At 40.2% G+C, this 20,276-nt stretch overlaps 2 protein-coding genes across 7 annotated transcripts in view; both read left to right on the top strand.

The window, feature by feature from the left end:
• The window catches only part of LOC125242604 (protein nubbin-like), a 234,184-nt gene extending 228,697 nt beyond the window's left edge, over positions 1-5,487 (top strand). For 3 of the 6 annotated variants that reach the window (XM_048151402.1, XM_048151431.1, XM_048151441.1), the window contains 5 exons: positions 434-621; positions 1,432-1,521; positions 2,554-2,704; positions 4,166-4,402; positions 4,568-5,487. In XM_048151402.1, the coding sequence (XP_048007359.1) occupies positions 434-621; positions 1,432-1,521; positions 2,554-2,704; positions 4,166-4,402; positions 4,568-5,181 (1,280 nt within the window). In that variant the 3' untranslated portion in view covers positions 5,182-5,487. The remainder of the gene's footprint in view (positions 1-433; positions 622-1,431; positions 1,522-2,553; positions 2,705-4,165; positions 4,403-4,567) is intronic. The other 3 variants (XM_048151426.1, XM_048151418.1, XM_048151411.1) reach the window with 3 other exon arrangements.
• Positions 5,488-10,989: 5,502 nt separating this feature from the next.
• LOC125226932 (syntaxin-like) lies at positions 10,990-19,460 on the top strand. Its single transcript, XM_048131116.1, has 7 exons — positions 10,990-11,302; positions 11,686-11,796; positions 15,170-15,263; positions 15,735-15,989; positions 16,409-16,482; positions 17,940-18,188; positions 19,108-19,460. Exons 1-7 carry the CDS (start codon positions 11,267-11,269, stop codon positions 19,177-19,179), a joined length of 891 nt encoding a protein of 296 aa, XP_047987073.1. The 5' UTR covers positions 10,990-11,266; the 3' UTR covers positions 19,180-19,460.
• The last annotated feature ends 816 nt before the right edge of the window (positions 19,461-20,276 follow it).

Here is a 20,276-nt window from a genome sequence, read left to right as displayed (position 1 = left end):
CCATTCTTATTCTTACCATTATCAGGAGTTCCACTGCACCAAATGTCACTGTTCCGTACGTAAATGCATTGGAAGGCGGTTAAAAAACAGAATACCTACCATACCAATGTCACAGTATAATAAAGAGTACTATCGTACAGTATGGCCACTCCTGCTTCCCGCAGAAAGTGCCGCCCACCCCCTCTCGGTTGCCTCACAGTTACCGCCTATCAAAAACGCGAACAGCCGACCTGCCATATTTCACTCATACGAGCATGGTACGCGTTCACTTACACGAGCTTAGACTGTGTGCTAGGAACGCGCCTCTTTCACATATTTGATCGCCAGTGTCCGAGGTGTGCCAATCGTAGGCTAGTCTGTGGCCAAGAGTAAGCCCATTTATAATTTTAAAAAAAATGTTATTTCTTGTGCATATTCCTGTTATTGTTTCCAGATGGTTCAGCTAGCGGCGAGGGCGAAGGTGAGGGCGAGGCGAGCGGCGACGAGCGGCCCCCGTCGCCGCCGCGTGCGCCCTCCGCGCCGCTCCCGCACCCCGCGCACCCGCACCACCCCGCGCACGCGCACCACCACGCGCACGCGCTGTCGCTGCCTCTGCACGCGCCGCAGCCGCCCAATGTCTTCGTAAGTTTTTTTTAAATATCTATGGCCTAAAAGGGCTACAAGACTCGCGCCACTGGTGAAGAAAGGCATATCAACCGCCTGCGCCACTCCCGCACACCCGCACCACCACGCGCACGCATTGCCGCTGCCGCTTCAACGCGCTGCAGCCGCCGAATGTTTTCGTGAGTTGTTTTTCTATTCCTTGTTATGTCAACCGGGGTGACTTTAGGAAATTTTGGGGTTACTTTGATGGTATTTGAACGGCTTTAAAATTAACATTATTCATTATTTACTGAAACTGTTCATATAACTAGTTAAATCAATAAATACTCTTGTAAATGTACCATAGAAAATCCCGAATTTACTTACAGTATGACTTTAAAACTAAATTTTCAAAGTAGCCCCTGCGTTTTAAAGTCACCCCAGTTGACCGTATAGGTATCTATGGCGAGTCCACGGATGACGTTCATACGTTGAGAAACTTCAGAAAATAAATTACTGGCATGCTACTGATGATGTACTTGAGACCAAACGGTGTTCACTGTGTACAGTCAACAACACAGCTGTGAATACAGACAAAGTGCCAAAAATATGTATACAGAACTTTATTACCTGTACAGAAAGGTGTGTATACATATATTTGGCACTTTGTCTGTATTCACAGCTGTGTTGTTGACTGTACTCAATAATGTACAAAAAAAAAGTATACTTTATAAAATTTTACTACCGTTTTCGGTGTTCCGGCGGGTTTGATGGCGTGAAGAAGATCCCATTTACCAGAATCCTCTTGCAATATTTTCTAACACCATTAACACAGTATGTTCTCGACAGGGCGGCAGCGGCGCGGGCTCTGCGCTGGCGCAGCTCCAGCACCTCCTCCTCACACAGCACGGCGCGCATTCGCTCCTGTTACACACACAGGTATGTACCTACAAGTTTACTGTCACAATGCTCTGTCGTCACATCACTTAATTTTGGAGGTCGATAAAGAAGTCCGCGGTGTGCTTTTAGTAAAATTTGACTGACTGTTACATACTCGAGTAGGTACATCACATTTACACAGCCTATCTTTTACCAATCCGTGATTATATACATATTGAATAATCGAATAAAACTTTTTAATCGAGCTTAATAGTTACGGAGTTCATCAAGGAAAGCGATTAGGTATATCGCTTGTTTTAATAACCAGTATCTTTACAAAATAAATGAAAAAATATGCCATCCAAATGTCTCTAAAATTTAACATCTTTTTTACTAGTTGGTAGCAATTTATGTTTAATCCACGACTGAACTTCATTTCGAAACGACAACAATTCATAAACTTTCCTATCCATCATGGTAATTCCGGTTTTATTTATTTATTAGTAAAAACATGTTTACGTGACATTACAGTAAAACCAATGCGTCACGAAACTTAGATAACAAAAAAGAGAGAAAATAAAGAGAACAATAAAAATTAAATTAAACAATTGATTTGGGCGATGACGTCACAGCGTGGCTCCGTTGTGTCGTTTGCCCCATTTGTCGTTTGTTTGTTTTAAATCAATTTTAACAGAAGTTTATAAGAGGTGCCAAACGTCTATTAGGGCCGTTTTTTTTTTTTTTCAAAGTTGTCCACCCCACTTTTTTTATAACATGGGTATTTTTTACGCGATTCATACTCAGAATCGAGAGCTCTTTCGATCCTGATAGGAGAAAAAAAATGTCCCAAGATTTCCATACATTTTTTGGAACCTTCCATTCCGTTACCGCCATATAAAATGTATGAAAAAATGGTAACGGAATGGGAAAAAACCTTGGGACACTTTTTTTCTCCTATTAGGATTGAAAGAACTTGCGATTCTGAGTGGAAAACACATAAGAATTTCCAAATCCAAAAAAAATTGGGGTGGACAACTTTGAAAAAAATGGCCCATTAAACATATCTTAAACCCTATGTACGTCGCGTTGCAGGTCCAGCAAGCGGTAGCCCAGGCGGCGGCGCAGCAGCTGCAGCAGCTGCAAGCGCGCGCGGCGGCCGGCGCGCACGCCGCGCACGCGCACCTCGCCGACCGCACCCTCGACCTGCACGGTAACACCCCCGACTTGCTACACAAACACACAGGTGCGACATTGCTCCACCAGCCGGTTTAGCTCAACTTGCAATCTCTCGCGCAAATCCATAGATAAATAATAAATAAATATTGGGGACACCTTACACAGATCAACTTAGCCCCAAACTAAGCAAAGCTTGTACTATGGATGCTAAGCGACGATATACATACTTAAATAGATAAATACATACTTATATACATAGAAAACATCCATGGCTCAGGAACAAATATCTGTGCTCATCACATGAATGGATTACCATTATCTTGCATAATTTTCTTTGTCATATTTTACCTTCGCATAACAACGCTTGGCAGAATCCTCTTTTCGCAGAATGACTTTTTGCATAAATTTCTTGGCATACTGTCATTTTGCAGAATTATTTAAAGCAGAGTAATAATGGCATAATGGTAAATAGTATAATAGTCGTATAATCGATTAATTGTTTTGTCGAAAATTGTGTCGCATTCTATTGACTTGGCATTCTGTCATTTCGCACAATTGTCTTATGTTTTATTTATTTTTTACATTAAAAAAGGAGTTTCTGGTTTACTCACTGTCAACCTAACACGCTCCTCCTCGCTTCGCTCGTCGTCGCACCTAAACCGACTCTGTGACATATAACATTTCTGTGTCGTGTGAGTATTTTGTCTGGATTCTAACCTAATCTACATTTCTGGCAACATGTCAAAATAAATTCGGCGGATCGTCTATTCGGTGCAAAATAAAATTACAGTCAGCAACATGAGTAGGTATTATGCGACATAAAATGCTGCAAAATACTAATTCGGTGAAATGTAATGTATACTATATACAATTCTTCTATATTAAAATCGACAATATTAGTATTCTGCTATCCAGAATTCTGCCAAATGAATGACATGCGATATGACAGTTATGCTATTTGTACAATTATGCAAAAGTATCATTCGGGTAAAAATGTTTCTGGGAAAGCTGCTATGCCAAATGTATTTCGAACAATCGATATTCTGCAAGATAAAGGGAACCCCACACGAATAAATGCCCTTACCGCGATTCGAACGTGACTTGAAGTATGGACTCGGGCGCGAAACGCAAGCTGTGCTAGATCGCCAGTTATGCTTATTACAAGTGTCAGTAAACCGCGGCTATCGCTCCGCATTTGGCTCTTTAGAGTTACAATGGCGGCTCTCACAGTGAAAAGCACTTCTGAGTACCTACTTAAACCATTGAAGTCAAGTAATTTCTATAGCGTTTTGCTTTTTTTTATTGTTTACGTCACCTGGTTTAGGAGATATCATTCTGTCTCAACATGCGTATGACAAAGTAGTACACCAAGGACCCCTTACCCCTTGGAATTGTTTTAGCTATGTTTGTTAATATAATATCAGTATGTAACTATGTACTACAAAGGTAATATTAAATGATACAGACTTGCCGTCATCATAATTTAAACCTCGATCATATAAATGTTAATACGCCTATGTTTCACCAGAAGGTCGATCGCCAAGTCCTCGCCGTACGCCACCAGGCGCCGGCGCGTTCCTGACGCCCATGACGCCGGGCTCCGGGCGCGCGCGCTCGCCGCTCCACGCGCATGCGCACGCGCACACGCCCCTGCACGCGCACGCGCACAAGCCGCGCGCGCTCGAGCCCGCCGCTGACGACACCGCTGACCTGGAGGAGCTGGAACACTTCGCCAAGACCTTTAAACAGCGCCGAATCAAGCTAGGTAAGTGTTCATGTATTTCATTTTAATTATGACTATTTATTAAATAACATATACCTAAGTACAGTTATTTAAATAAAGGCCAATTGTTGAAATAAACTTACAGGATTCAGAACTAAATGCACATTTTTAAACATACATTAAAAATAAATCTCTTATTGTCAACAGGATTCACTCAAGGCGACGTGGGCCTAGCAATGGGAAAGCTTTACGGCAACGACTTTTCCCAAACGACGATCTCGCGCTTTGAGGCGCTGAACCTGAGCTTCAAAAATATGTGCAAGCTGAAACCGCTCTTGCAAAAGTGGTTGGAAGACGCCGACTCGTCGCTGGCGGGCGGCGGCGGCGGCGGCGCGCCCGGGCCCGGCGCGCTGGCCGAGGCGGTGGGCCGCCGCCGCAAGAAGCGCACCAGCATCGAGTCGGGAGTCCGCGTCGCGCTCGAGAAGGCCTTCCTGCACAACCCCAAGCCCACCAGTGAGGAGATCGCCGCGCTGGCCGACGCCCTCGCCATGGAGAAGGAGGTGGTCCGCGTCTGGTTCTGCAACCGCCGCCAGAAGGTAAAGCGCACGCGCCACGAATCAGACGTGATGGCCGGCGTCGCGCCGCCGCTCACTAACGCCGCTTGTTGGGGTGTGCAGGAGAAGCGCATCAACCCGCCGCCGGGCGAGGGCGCGGGCCCGGGCGCGCTGTCGCTGTCGCTGCCGAGCGCGCTGCACGCCGCCGCGCTGCAGCCGCTGGCGCTGCTGGCGCGGCGCCCGGCGCCCGGCGCCGCCGGCGACTGACCCGGCGCGCCGACTCCCGCGCCGCCCTCACATATCCCGTCGCTGTAAATAGGCGCCGCCGCCCCCCGCACTGTACATACGCATATTAGCGGGCGGGCGCGCAGCGCCGGCTAGTCCGTAAGTCTATCTTATAATGTGAATTCTATTTATGTTTAGTGGAGCTGCGGCTCGGAGTGTAGGCCTCGAGCGAAGCGCGCCCGCGGCCCCGGTGCCGCGGTCATATCAGTAGCGCGCCGCGCGTGCGTGTATGTACGGTGGATGTGTAGAAAACTATCTATATGTTACAATAAAAGATGATAGAGACTATTATATGGAGTTTTATTTATTTTCCTGGAGGGTACAACCCCACTAAATGCATAAGACACCGTAGACGTATACCTACAGTTGCCACCGACGTAGCATAAAAAAACATATGTACATACAAATGTAAGTTCTAGGTAGTAGTTCTAGCTAGAGTAGACACTTAGATACCTACTTATCTATTATAGTTTTGTAGGCAGTGGTAGTGACGTACGGTAGGTATAATAAAAAATTATGGCCTTCATAAACGCTTTATAAACCTAAATTAATAAAATTATATACTAATTCTTAAAAACACAGGGTGTACTTTTTATAACCAGGAACATTTAAGGAAACGCCAGATCAACTCGCCAGCGCGTGATGTCACCGATTTTTTGAATGAAAAAAAAAACTTGTAACGTCAAAGTAAAAAACAACAAAATAAGATATTTTATTTAAATCTTTACAAAGGCGGTCCGTGATAATTTGAAAATATTGCCGGTTATCAAAATTTCATCCTGTATTATGCAGCACAAAAGTAAAACTATATTTTATTGACATGGCTAATTCGTCTTTTTTTTATTAGACCACATAGATCATAATAACATTTGGTTGCTAAGAGCAGTGTCCACTATCAATCAAATATGTACATGGTAGCGCCATCTGTCGACCGAGCGCCAAAGCACTTAGTGCTGGTACTCGTAGAGCGGTCGAATGGAAACACTCTCACTCTTAAACATTGTAGTTTCCAGGCTTGCCGATAGATGTCGTGCTAAAATAAATTAAGGTTCAGAAATCGATGAAACTGGCTGAATAAAGATTTGATAAAGATACAGTAGACAATGATAACCTTATGGCTAATTCGATCTATGCAGATACCTGCTAACGAACCAGGTTTACGAGTATATTGGTAATCGTGCAATCGTTTATACTGGTAGGTCTAGGTCATTAGTCATTAATTAATTATAGTATGTATTCAAATTCAATACATAAGCTCGTTGTTAGTAAGACTCGCTAACAATATCAGAGCTGCCAAATATCTCACAACTATGCGCAAAAAAAATAATATAAAAAATAGGTATGCATTCACAGGATTGAGACATACGTCCAGGTTATGCACGATTATACGTATACTGGAGAGTTATCCTATGATAAAACACAATTGCATTTGTATGAATATCGAACCATCCAGGGGGCTAGAGTGGGCATTGTGGAGCAATGCTCTACCGCTCTACCTTTAAACCCCATTGATCTACCATCGCCTTTAATACTATAGCACTTCATTATTAAATAAATAAAAACTTCATTATTGCACATTATTATACTCTACCTGTACAGGCCCGGGTACCATCTCAACTGAACTTTAGCATTACAGAATCAGTCTGAATAGTCAGTAACATTCATTCATGCTCTTTGGCGAACGAAATGCAACTTGCTCTTTTATGAATACAGCCCAGCGATAGAGAGAGGTACCTAACTACGAAACCCAATATGTATAACGTGAACGATAGATTGCCTAGACATGGGAGCAATCGCTTAATTTGCTTCAATATCGAAACGTTTACGCTAAACCGATCAATACGTAGGTACCTAGAGCTAGTTTTTGACATAAATCCCTAGCTTAATGGCTGCCTTTTATTTATTCTATAAAATAAATAAAAGACGACGATTTGCAGCATTGAATAAAACATAAATACTCTTAGGTACCTACTCACCACAGAATTAGATTTAGATAGAAGAAACGAGTTCATTTATTTGTATGGCGGCCGAGCGTGTCAGATTTTGTACTGAAGTTGTTACTTGCCTGTGATTTTAAATATGTCTCAGGCCCTTGAGTGTTGATAAGTTTTATGTTGTTGCAATTAAATATCATGTAACGAGGCATTTTTAATGTTTTTGTTGACTTCAACTTACAAAAATTGACGCCCGAAAGCTGCAAGCTGCGATTAAAGACGGACAACTCAGTGGATTTCACTGAGTTCATTTGACACGCTAAGTAGATACGTTTGCTTGATCTATGGTTTATATGACATCTGTGCTACTCACTCTGTCAGCAGAAGGCATTTTTATTATTATGTCACCACATCCATGAACTATACATGTAAACCGCTTGTGACGTCTGTAAATGGTCAATGCCATCGGTAATAGGTACTAATTGAATACAGACAAAATCTTATTAAATATGCTTTTTGTGAAAACAAACTAACAATTCTAAAATGATTTTTAAGTTGCATCATTTATTAACCATAACATGGGGTAAGAATGAGGGCTCGATTCTGTCTCAGGTTGCTCTCTTAAAGTGTGCATTGTGAACACCATTTATTTGGTTGTGGCATTACCGAGTAGCCAAATTTAAGTTAAAAAGAAACTCGAAGTAAAAGGTGCGAAATATGAAGTCCTGAGTACGTAGCCGAATGGCACAAACGCTCACGAAACGAAACGCTCGTAGATATTTTTATCTCTATCGCTCTTGCGTATTGGCGCGACCGAGTCAATCTTTCGCGGCGTTTCGTTTTCGTTTCGCGTCGCAGAAATGCCATTCGGCTACGGCACCAGAGACTCCAAAGTAAAGCCAGGGTGGTGAGCAGCAAATATGCTATTATTGTTTATTATTTATTTAGTATGAATAGGTAGACGTTTGACCACGATCACACCTGATGGTAAGTGATGATGCGGTCTACGGTGGAGCACGCTTACCTATGAGATGCTATGGAGAAGCGATAAAAATTAGCAGACAGTGGGATGGACAACGGATCAAGGCAAGCTAATCCGAAACTTTTACGTAAGTAATTATATCTATCCGTACTTACATCATCCTAACTCATCTCATTAGGTACTATCCACTCTAGCTATAAACTGAAATAACGAACTAAATGCTAAAATGTATAAAACTGGAAGAAATATTTTTTCCTCGTTGCTTATATATCTGTTTCAGTCCCTATTAATAATACAGATATTGTAACTTTTAAACTGATACTCGTATAATAAGTTAAATGGTTTGCAGCTTCATGATATTTGGGTATATTTATTTTCCCCTCACTAGCTCGGAAACACGTGTTTTGTCCTTTAATACCAGCGGGTAAAAACGCATTTTATCCACTAGTGGGTAAAGTAATTTGACCTTGAATAAAGTAAAATTAACTGCTTTAAAATTGATAAAAGTAGGTGAATCTAGTAATAAAGATAGTTTACCACCTGTGGAATTACTGGAAGCAGTGATAAACGCATTTTTTGCGTTGTAGTTTCCTCGCTATAGTGAGGGGAAAAAATTTGTGTTACACTCGGGTGCAAATGTATTTTACTTCTCGTGTGTTAAAAAACTTGCAAGTTCAGGATTCTATTCTCGAACCACTCGCTTCGCTCGTGGTTCAACTATAGAATCCTTTCACTTGCTCGTTTTTCAATTCCACACTCGGCGTTAAAATACAACTTTGCCCCCTTGTATAACAAATAACTATATTTAGGTACGGGTACAGATAGTATGAAGGAACTCTCGACACCCAATTATACTGTTCTTAAGTATATTAATAAACGCCGGATATGCATGAGATCTTTGTATCTAAAGTCAACATCCGGTTCAGTGGGAATTCCCAATCCAGATCGAGACCCTTAATTAATACAGTATGTAAACCAACGAAAACCATTTACTGAAGCCTGTTAATATTTAAGTTACACAGAGCAACTTTTACTATGGGACCAACACCCAAAACGCGAAATAAAAATTTACTCTCCCATAGGAAATACTTACTATAAAATATAATTTTTAAGAAAAAAAAACCGTCGCCTTTCGGGTTCTGGTGAAAGTTACTTGCGAATGTTGGATTATGTAGAAATGTGTAGGTATTTTTTAAAACTGCTTTTAATGCTTTAATTATTAGATGGCAACATAAATGAATATACGTATAACGTTAAGGTTTGAGGAGTTTCCTCAATTCCTCATGAATCCGATATTATATTATAAGAAATCGAAGCTTGACAAACTTTGACTTGAAAACTCAATATGCTTAACAAACATAACTAAATAAATAAATGTCACTGTTCTGAACTTAAATGCATGCTTTTCTTGCAAAAATACCAAAGTCACTTATGTGTGTGCCGTTCAGATTTGAGGAGTACGGTTCTGACTATCATCAGCAGTTCCACTGCACCAAATGTCACTGTTCTGGACGCAAGTGCATGCTGTTCTTATAAAAATACCAAAGTCACTATAAGCGTGCCGTTCAGATTTGAGGAGTTCGGTTCTGACCATCAGCAGTTCCACTGTACCAAATGTCACTGTTCTAGACGTAAGCGCATGCTGTTCTTATAAAAATGGCAAAGTCACTATAAGCGTGCCGTTCAGATTTGAGGAGTTCGGTTCTGACCATCATCAGCAATTCCGCTGCACCAAATGTCACTGTTCTGGATGAAAGTGCATGCTGTTCTTATAAAAATACCAAAGTCACTATAAGCGTGCCGTTCAGATTTGAAGAGTTCTATTCTGGCCATCATCAGCAGTTCCACTGCACCAAATGTCACTGTTCCGTACCTAAATGCATGCTGTTCCTTTAAAAACACAAAAATCACTATATGTATGCCTTTCAGATTCGAGGAGTTCCCTCGATTTCTCCAGGATCCCATCATCAGAACTGGGTTCTGAGAAAAATGGGACCAATCTGTATGCATATACATTCAATTAAAAAAAAAAATTTCAAAATCGGTCCAGTAACGACGGAGATATCGAGGAACAAACATTAAAAAAAAAAAAAAAAAAAAAAAACATACAGACGACTTGATAACCGTCCTTCTTGAGATATGAGGCGACGGTTAAAAACTACCTATGAAACTGTCAGAAGATATTTTCGTGATTTCGGGGTTGATCCCATAGTAAAAGTTTCTCAGTATCACCTGGACATTTACGGGTTACAGTAAATGGTTTTTGTTAGTTTACATACTGTATAAAATAGATTTATTACTAAGCTATATATAAACCAAACCAAAGATTTTAGTATTAGATGTAAATTAATAACGTAACATGTTGTTGTGCCTATTTCTGAAGGTATAATTTGGCAATCCAGCCTACTGAGTACCGTACTCCAAGTAAGTAATCATGACTTTAGCAAATCTTGTACTTGTAAGTATATGTAAGTATTTTACAGTCCTTTAGTGATTTGAACAGGTGTAGCTTGAAGTTGAAGTTTTACTGAAATAAACACGTAACTACCTAAATTCTATGCAAATAGGTGAACGACACAGTTTTCCGTACAAACAATAGCTCATTATAAGATTTGCGGTGACTAGGGGTCAGAGACGGCGCACCCATCAGCTGCCATGTCTCACCAACATTCATATACCACACTAATTTGTTAAGTAAAATACTTATTTATAAATAAAATGTAAACGATTCACGCTAGTGAGGTCCGTTCCGAGTTTATATCAATTGCAACTAATGATTACAGTGTTTGATTCGATGCGGATCGCCTACCATGTTAATCAGTATTTATTTTGTTATAAATATTTTTTCAGTATTTTATGTGAAATCGGAAGCTTCAGTTGGACCGTCGCGCGAGTGCTAGCGGCGTGTTGAACGCTAGCGGTGCGGCGGAGCGGACGCTGACCCGCCGCCCGCTAATGAGTCCGGCACACGCGCGCGCGCTCGATCGAGCAGCGCCGCTCAGTGCTGCGCGACCCCGCGGCGAGAGCCGCTGCTGGCTGAATATCGCGATATCAGGTGTTATCAGTGTGATAAGATAGTGTGTCACCTCGCGCCGCGCCGCGCAGGACGCACACCGCGACGCGCCCGCGCCGAGCCGGCCGCTATCTCGCCATGCGGAGCAAGGACCGCCTCGCCGAGCTGCTGCAGGTCAGTATCAATAACATCATCGCCTGTAGCCTACTGTTTACTCGCTCACAAACACCTGTGTAACACTTTGCTAAGCGTGACATCACAATAAAGCCAAGCAAATATTGAGATTGACTTTACGGAGCCGCTGACACGAAAAGTGCCTGTTAATATCCATTCTTTTGTGAATCTCGGTGTCTTAATCCGTGGGCGCGGGCATTGTAACAGGATAACAAGAGCTTCCGCTCCGAAGCCCGTTGATCCTCGTCATACATTCTGAATAACTATGAATATGACGTTTATTTTCCTTCTTAGTGGCTATTCTGTGTTGTGAGTGCATTTACAGGTAATATTTTAAGCCAAGCACATGTATTATGTAGTGACTATTGCGATGTATGTTCTAGCGAGCAGAGGCGGCTGGTGGCATTTATAAGGACACGGTGGTACCAGTGGAGGAAGATGAGGGTCCAGAGGAGAGAAGCTTGCCTCCAGAGATGGAAGAAATGCTGCAAGAGGTGTGTTATGTCAGAATAAGGGCTTTTGGTAAACTTTTAGATAGAAAAATTACACACACATACATTAGGAGTTTTAAATGCTTCAGTAATTTTCACTGGACCAGCGTACAAGACCGCGCATTAAATAGATACAACTTTTACATCCTCCCTCTATCTTCAGTTGTGATCAGGATGCAATATAACTGCTTCAAAAAGTCAAAATATCGGCAGCTCGACAACAAACAGGTTCCTACAGATACCTTACAAAATATCTAGGACATAAATTAGAGCAGAAATCATCAAGAGAATAGAAATTTGCAAATCATTTGTTAAAACTAAACTTATTAATACGGCAGAGGTACAACTTATCTTCATATCATACTGCCCTGGCCGATTTAGTAATACAGCACTGTTCGTAATACATGCAAGTACATACTAGTATAGTATACCTACACTTGCCTAATAATTTATGTATTTTTTCAGTATTTTGTATAGTACTTCAGTTGTTTTCAATTAATTTAATCTTTGTTATTTTTCATTCTCTTTGCACCATTTTTACTTGTCTCTGTTTGGCCCGATGGTTGACTGGTAGAGAATGCCATTAGGCATTAAGTCCGCCATTTGTACAATTTCTTTTACTTATGTGCAATAAAGTTTAAATAAATAAATAAATATAAAGTAAATGAATTGACCATGACGTCACTCCTCAGTATTTCATAGTAATTCCATATTCGCAAATTGTTTTGACAGTTCTTAAAAAGAACCTGATTGACTAGCCTATTGGAGGGCGTGTTGTTATCACTCGGAATCTAAATAATAACAATTTAATCTTTACTCAGCACTTCAATTAACACGGTTATAGAGAAGCGTAACAAAATATGTGGCCCTGTTTTTATGTGGAGTCAACTATTTTATGTGACGTAACTTAAGTGATGTTAGTAGTAAATAAGAGTCATCAATTAAAGAGCCTGCATTTTTATTAAATATGTAGGTACAAGTACGTGCATAATGATGGAAAATAATGCAAATTATGTAGATAATACTAAGTAAGTACTTATGTCGGTTACACATGCACGTAGACATAAAGCATAGTATTCATACATATACATATATATAATCACGCCTGTATCCCATAAAGGGGTAGGCAGAGCGCATGAACTACTCAAGTTTCAGTGCAAAGAATATAATACTGTCACTCTTGGCAAAAAGGGATTGAAAGAAATCGAAATTGTGACATTGAAGTGACAGGTTGCCAGTCTCTCGCCTACGCCACAATTTAACACATATCCCACAGTCGACTACATATGTATACTTATATATCAGATTAACAGAAGTAAATAAGGGTTCATGTTATATTACAAAGTATTCAGTTTCATCAAATCCACTCACTAAAAACCTTTTTAGGTTTTACGTTTAGCTCAACTTGAAATGTAGTCTTTATTTCGCAATAGTTCCCGGATACTTTGTGATACCGGATGTTTCATCCAAATTGCGTTGAAATAAAATTATGTCGTTTAAAATTAGTGGCTAGGTCGAACCGCGCTACGCTCCAATTGCTGGTGATCGCGCCGTTCATTAGCGCTTTAATTAATTGTTTACATGACGCGTTCATTAACAACAACACTCACTGTACCCTACTTTTACACGAGTTCACATTAATGTGAGTGACATCAGATAGTGCGTAGGATTTTAAGCGAATTTTCGCCCATGTGCGATTACCGCCCCCCATGGACACCTACTGAAACACAAAGAAGGGTTGGAAACTGGGATGTGCATGGCCGGCCTTTAAGTACACTCTTTTCTTGAAGGTCATATCGGCCCGGAAATATCACAAGCGATAGTTGATTCTACAGTTAAATAGCTGCGCGAGGCAGGAAGTTTCTGGAGAAACGTGTAGTTTAGGACTGCCAAGTGCCAACCACCTAAGTGGTGAAGATATACTTAAAATTAAATTTCCGTTGGCTTTGATAAATAGTTTCGCTCTAGTGAAAACTATTTACAAAGTGCCTGAAACGGTTTTTTTTACATGAATGTTAATTCATCTTATACCAATTTAGCAGTCCTAGTAACCACTTAATTTAGTTAAATATTATACTGCAGTATTCATATATTTACCCTTATGTAATTCAACTGGACTTCATACATGGTAATAACAATACGCGTCTGGTTGACATCGCCATTATCTCCTGAACTTGACCCCTGATGCACATGCACTGTCATACCTACACCTTGTTATATTAAATAATCATTGATGCGTAATGTTATTGCTAATATTTAATATTTCGCTGTTACTCTGTCTATACTCAAATAGTGACAGCAAAATTAAGTCATATTTTAATTCGTATAAATAATAAAGACTATGTTCCATAACAAAACTAACACACATACATACAAAGTGTCCCAGAAGTACCACGCCACAGTGACACCGGAGGTAGGGCAGCTCCAGAGGAAGCTAACCAAGCTAATATGACCTCAGTAAAATGTTCACTGTTTTTGAGTAATTGACAAAATAAGTTTTTTTTAGATTGGCCTTCCGTCTAATATTTTTGTTCTAAGATCCAATTTAAAACCTCTGAACGTTATTTTTTGGTGTGTATCAAATCATGAATAGTTAATTTAGAAGCCAGATGTCTTATTTTGTCAGTAATTCATGATAAATGCTTAAAAAAGATCATTCGATTTGACTAACTACCACAGAAACGTTAATTTCATCTTAGTATTTCTACTCGTCACGCAAGAATAACTATATCATGCTGAACTGCCCACATGAGGAATGTAGACTTTATTAATTAATTTTGTAAATTAAGTTATTAATATATAAATGTTTTTTTACTTATTTATATACGTATTTATTAAGAAGCAATGCGGAAATCGTTACGTAACTAATATTTTATTTTCTCTCTCTTCTTAATTATCTGTAAATCTCCTATAACGGCATATAATGTATGTAGGCATTCTAGTTATGCTATTTCAATGCGGTAGGATACGTGTGTGTAACGGTGTTAATGAATCAGATCATTTAAGCTGATGAAAGAAACTTAGTTATGTGTTGTAATACAATACTTTTTTGTCTCTATTATCTTATTCATTAATTAATTAATCTCTGAATCAATTAAATCTTGAAATGCCAGATTTTATTAATTGTTTTTATTTCATGGAATAAAACAGTGCTTTCTATTTAACCTTTACCTAAATATTACTAAGTAGGTGTACGTATTTACAGTACGGTAGTAGGTAAAACTAGTAAATAACGGACGCCTCGGCCCGGCTTGATCTAGCGTGAACTAGTGGACTCATGATATTGTAATATTTAATAATTTAAAGTTTTTATTCCAGAAATTACCTCCCAGTTGAGATTTCCCCCTTGCCTTGATATGTATCTTTTACGTTTCAGGCAGAGGCGGCGGTGCGGTGGGCGGGCGAGCTAGCGGCGCAGACGTCTCGACTGCGCGCATTGCACGCGCATCCTACCTTCCACACTAGCCCCGGTATGCCCTAATAAACTCAAGAATTACTGTGACTATACTCCATTTCCATGTAGCGGTAACTCCGATATACTCTGAAGCAAGGACGATATAATACGGGACAGACAAAGCCCATACAAAAAAGCGTACCCCTGAAATGTATGGGCCTTTTAGGCTTAAAACTATCATAGATAGCACTGTTTCGCAGCCTGGAAGTGGCCAAAATCATATTTTTACGTGTTTTTATTTTTTATAAGAACAAATGGCATGCTTCTTTACTTTGACATGTAAAATTGTTAATTTTATGAATAAATGAATATGAATATGAATATAGTTCATTAGAAAGAGAGAAATGCCAGTGTGCCAGTCATGTCACGACAGTACTGTCTTTTTTCTTTTCCAATATTCCAACACTCAAATTTTGCTGTACCTGTAAGAAATATCATGGCAATATGTACCTACCGTGATAACCTGTTCAATCATGTGTCGTTTCAGAGATGCAGGAGCAAGCAGACAGCGTGGTGACGCAGGCGCACGCACTAGGGCTGAAGGCCAGCGGAGCCCTGCGTCAGTTAGAGCAGCGAGCGACTACTGCTGCTGCAGGCGAGAGCGGGGCGGCGGCCCGCGCAGCAAGATTACAGGCGGCTTGCTGTCGCCGGCGGTATGCGGCCGCGTTGGAGCACCATCATAGTGCGTTGGCGGAATTGCGCGCTGCAAGACGGCGATTGCTGGCGGATCAGCTGGCTCTTAGTAAGTTGCACACATAGGTGTGTGATTCGTGACATTACTACCTGACTAGTGGTATTGATTATGTCTACAAAGCCGATGGTCCTGGATTCAAGTCCAATTAAAGGCATATATTTGTCTGATAAATATAGTATATTTATGTTATACACACAAATATCTATCTGTTCCTGACCTATGGTTACACAAACTAAGAAAACATACTATATCGCTTTCCCTTTTATTTGCTTGAAAAAAGATTTATTTAGAGACGAGATTTATTGAAAAAAATATTGGCACAGTCGCCAGCAATAACATGTTACACAATGAAGGCCTGAAAAATATCTGACACAGTCTTATGTGTAGAGCCATAAGTGTTTGAGTGACATGTTATTGCTGGTGACTGTACTTTAATAATTACTGATTTTATTGTACCTATGTTTCAGCTAATTCAGAGATTACAGAGGAGGAGTGCGAGAGACTGTTAGACGACAACCGGCTTCAAGTTTTCGTCGACAATGTGAGTCCCTAATACAATTAAGGATTGAGATTTTTCTTGTAGGGGATGACCGCCCCGAAAGTCGAAACCGATTTTCCATTTGTATGGAACTTGGGTGACTGAATTTGTACGGATAACGGTACGTTTGTACTTAGACCTTAGAGCTATGATATGTTCTGTGCTCAAAGTAAATATGTACTTAAATAAGGCCTGACTCGTAACGGATTTGTCAAATTCAAAACTGTTTTAACGGTACCAGAGACGGCCGAATCAAAGTATGTTTGTCTATAATGTGTTTAAAATGTATTTAAAATGTATTATTTATTAGTAAATTTATCATTCTCCATTTCTCCTCGCTCATGTTGTAAGTTTTGTTGTATGCCCTCCATCGTACATCCGACAGTGTTTTTCGACAGGTTCTTAGTTTTAGTCCTATCAAGGACTATTTTTTTTAAATATTTTGGTGGCTTATGGTTGGTGTCATTTAAATGAATGAATTTCTTAGACACTCCATCCTATTCCGGTTAATAGATGAATACTATGAGACTTCGTTAAATTAAAAAAAGTTTTTTACCCGATTTGAAAGCGTTGGCTTTAGTCTGAAAGTGCTGGCTTCATAGCTGTGGTGGATGATATCCAGCTATTGTGAGAATAAAGTTGAAAGATCATATTATAATAAAATTTACGAACAGCTTATCAGCAGTTTTTGTTTAGATTTTTTAACAAAAGTGGTAACTTGCTTTAAATGCTTAGTAACGGACACTGCATCGATGAACCTGTAAAGTGGATATTTGGAGACTCATCTAATTATCATTATTTCATAGGAAGTAAAGAAATTGTTTCAGATAAGGTATAATTGCCTGGTAGTGTTGAAAATGATTTAAATGCAAGTTTCGTCAACAGAATCAAGTTTTTGACAGCAATTTGTCGCCGAATTATTTTCAACGATCACTTTAATTTTATCTATCTAGTTAGTTGAGAATTGCTTTTAAACATGATTCTAACATAATAATTTTGTGAATCTGGCAATTTTAATGGTGTAATGTATATATAATGTAAGCTAGAAATTATACAAGAAAAAGCGCTCTGAATTTGACAAATCCGTTACGAATCAGGCCTTAGCTTGATTCGTACTTTGAGATACTTTAAATAATTTCTCTAAATGCGATGACTCGGATATGTTGTCTTAAAAGTGACGGTTTTATTTAAAATGGCGTAATTTTGAACATTAACAAATCTTATCCATATCGTATCTAGACCTAATATTTCACGTAGATATCTCAAAGTCAGATTCGCGCCAATTAACTGTAAGTAGGGAAGCGATTGATAAATTTGGACCCTGTTTTGGTCGCTGAACCATAATCAATTGGAATTAGTACCTAATGTTATACTTAACACACATTTATCTAAACGTGTTGTGCCACCGTTTATCGCAGGATAGGAAGTTAAGGCATCCTAATTTGTGAACTTATCTTCAGATCGAAGCAGAAACGCGCGAGGCCCGTATCGGCCTTCGCGAAGCAGAGGCTCGTCGCGCAGAGCTAGCAAAAGTAGAGGCAGCTCTCGTGGACGTCCGAGACCTTTTCGGACAACTGCATCACCTCGTGGCTGTACAGCAGGATCAGTTGGACAGCGTCGAATACTTTGCCTTACAAGCTACAGAACATGTTGTTCTTGGACAGCATGAACTACTGCAGGGGAATGTGTTCCGCAAGAAAACCAGAAAGGTAAATAGCTAGCTTCCATGATAGCATTTCTCATGGACTTATTTAACGTGTTCGGACAGGTGCATCACCTCGTAGCTGTACAGCAGGATCAGTTGGATAGCGTCGAGTACTTCGCATTACAAGCTACAGAACATGTTGGTCTTGGACAGCATGAGCTACTGCAGGGGAATGTGTTTGAAAACCAGAAAGGTAAATAGCTAGCTTCCATGATAGCATTTCTCATGGACTTATTTAACGTGTTCGGACAGGTGCATCACCTCGTGGCTGTACAGCAGGATCAGTTAGACAGCCTTGAGTACTTTGCACTGCAAGTTACAGTGCATGTCAGCCTGGCAGCATGAGCTGCTGGAAGGGAATGTGTTCCGTAAGAAGACTAAACAGGTGAATGGGTTTCGGGATCATAGAATCTGTCAGGCAAGTATGGTCGCGTGATAAATGGTATAACGTCGTGATAAATGATGATAACGGAAGATCAGCGCTGGAAGTCACCAGCAACACGCTGAGATGAGGCCATTTCGTGGCACTTCGTTCCTTTCTGTCTTGTTGTTATTATGTGTATTTTGTCTTGCCTGTGTTCACGAATAAATTAATGTTTATTCTATTCCATTCTAAATAGTGTGAAAAGGACGGCCTGACGTTATATCGTTTATTGCGCGACAGTGCTATCGGGTCTGATCTCTTGGGGTATTTCTAGGCCTCTTTGTACAGTTGCATCACTTCGTTGCTGCACAGCAAGATCAGTTATATAGCGCCGAGTACTTACAAACTACAGACTATGTAGGTCTTTGACAGCATGAATTGCAGGCCAGGTAGACTAAACATCCTTATCGTATCTAGAGCTAATTATTAAAATACATTAATGATTCGAATCGGGCTCATTGTGTCAAAGTTAATAGCATAACTTGTCTTTTTTTTTCAGAAAAAAATCGGTCTTATAATATGCATCTCAGTGGGTGTCTTCATAGTCCTGCTGGTGCTCATCTACACGTAGTTCAGCCCACGGTGGTAGCGGAAAGCGAGACAGCGCTTTATACACGCATAGCTCTGTCTCGCTCACACACGATTACAGCACACATTTTCGAGGCAAGGGTGTGACTTTACTAAACGGTGCAGGATATAAGCGCTTGCGCCACTTGGCGTATTAAACTAGTCAGTCCAGTTTCAACGATACGACGCTTTAGTCAATTTCGACATTAAATATACAACAATATAATATATAATAATTTAATTTATTTACTTAAGTATTTTAAATAAACAAAAAATAATAATTAATTCTTTTTTACTAACCTACACCACCTCCCACTGAGTTTTTAGGGTTTTGTTTTTCTGAATGATAACTAGATGGCGTTATGCAAGTCCCTGTACTACGTTACCGACATCTATCGATAGCAGTTTGAATTAAATCCACCACAAAGGTTTGAAGACAGTTGGAACTCTATTTATAAACGCAAGACAAACTGCGTCTATAGTATACGTAGTCCCACATGCATCCGATAGATGGCGTTACGCTAGAATCCATACTAAATATTTTAAATGGGAAAATGTGTGTGTCTGTTTGTTTGTCCATCTTTCACAGCAAAATGGAGCGACTAATTGACATTTTTTTTAAGTGGAGATAGTTGAAGGGATGGAGAGTGACATAGGCTACTTTATGTCTCTTTCTAACGCGAGCGGAGCCGCGGGCAAAAGCTAGTTCAGAATAATTCGGTTCGGTTCGGTCGGTTTATTATTGGCGACGCCAACGGTTTTCTTCTAAAGTCAGCCCACGATAAGTTTGCAACAATTTTGACAGCCTCACCGGTGCAACTGTTATTTTAAACGTCAAACTTCGATGAAATAATGACGTTTTCTTAACCCTTACAGAGGCAGGGCTATCAAAATCGTTGCAAACTTATCGTAGGCCTAATACGTATGACGTTTATTTAGATAAGCCTTGCAGAGGCGCGGCTATTGGCCTGAGTGCGTTTTCACATTATCCGATCCGATATCGGATGTCGGACCGATATCGCATACATTACAGGCGCCATCTTGGATTTTTTATATTGAAATCCTTCCGACATCCGATATCGGATCGGATAATGTAAAAAC

Source organism: Leguminivora glycinivorella, chromosome 1 (assembly GCF_023078275.1).
Source record: "Leguminivora glycinivorella isolate SPB_JAAS2020 chromosome 1, LegGlyc_1.1, whole genome shotgun sequence".
Classification (NCBI taxonomy): domain Eukaryota; kingdom Metazoa; phylum Arthropoda; class Insecta; order Lepidoptera; family Tortricidae; genus Leguminivora; species Leguminivora glycinivorella.
This window is presented reverse-complemented; position numbering and strand designations above follow the sequence as displayed.

Excerpts from the sequence above, each read along its gene's own strand:
- LOC125226932 (XM_048131116.1), top strand. The coding sequence starts at position 11,267 with ATGCGGAGCAAGGACCGCCTCGCCGAGCTGCTGCAG. Across the intron at positions 11,797-15,169 it reads TGGAAGAAATGCTGCAAGAG|GCAGAGGCGGCGGTGCGGTG; the intron begins GTGTGTTATGTC and ends TTTACGTTTCAG. Across the intron at positions 18,189-19,107 it reads TCCGCAAGAAAACCAGAAAG|AAAAAAATCGGTCTTATAAT; the intron begins GTAAATAGCTAG and ends TTTTTTTTTCAG.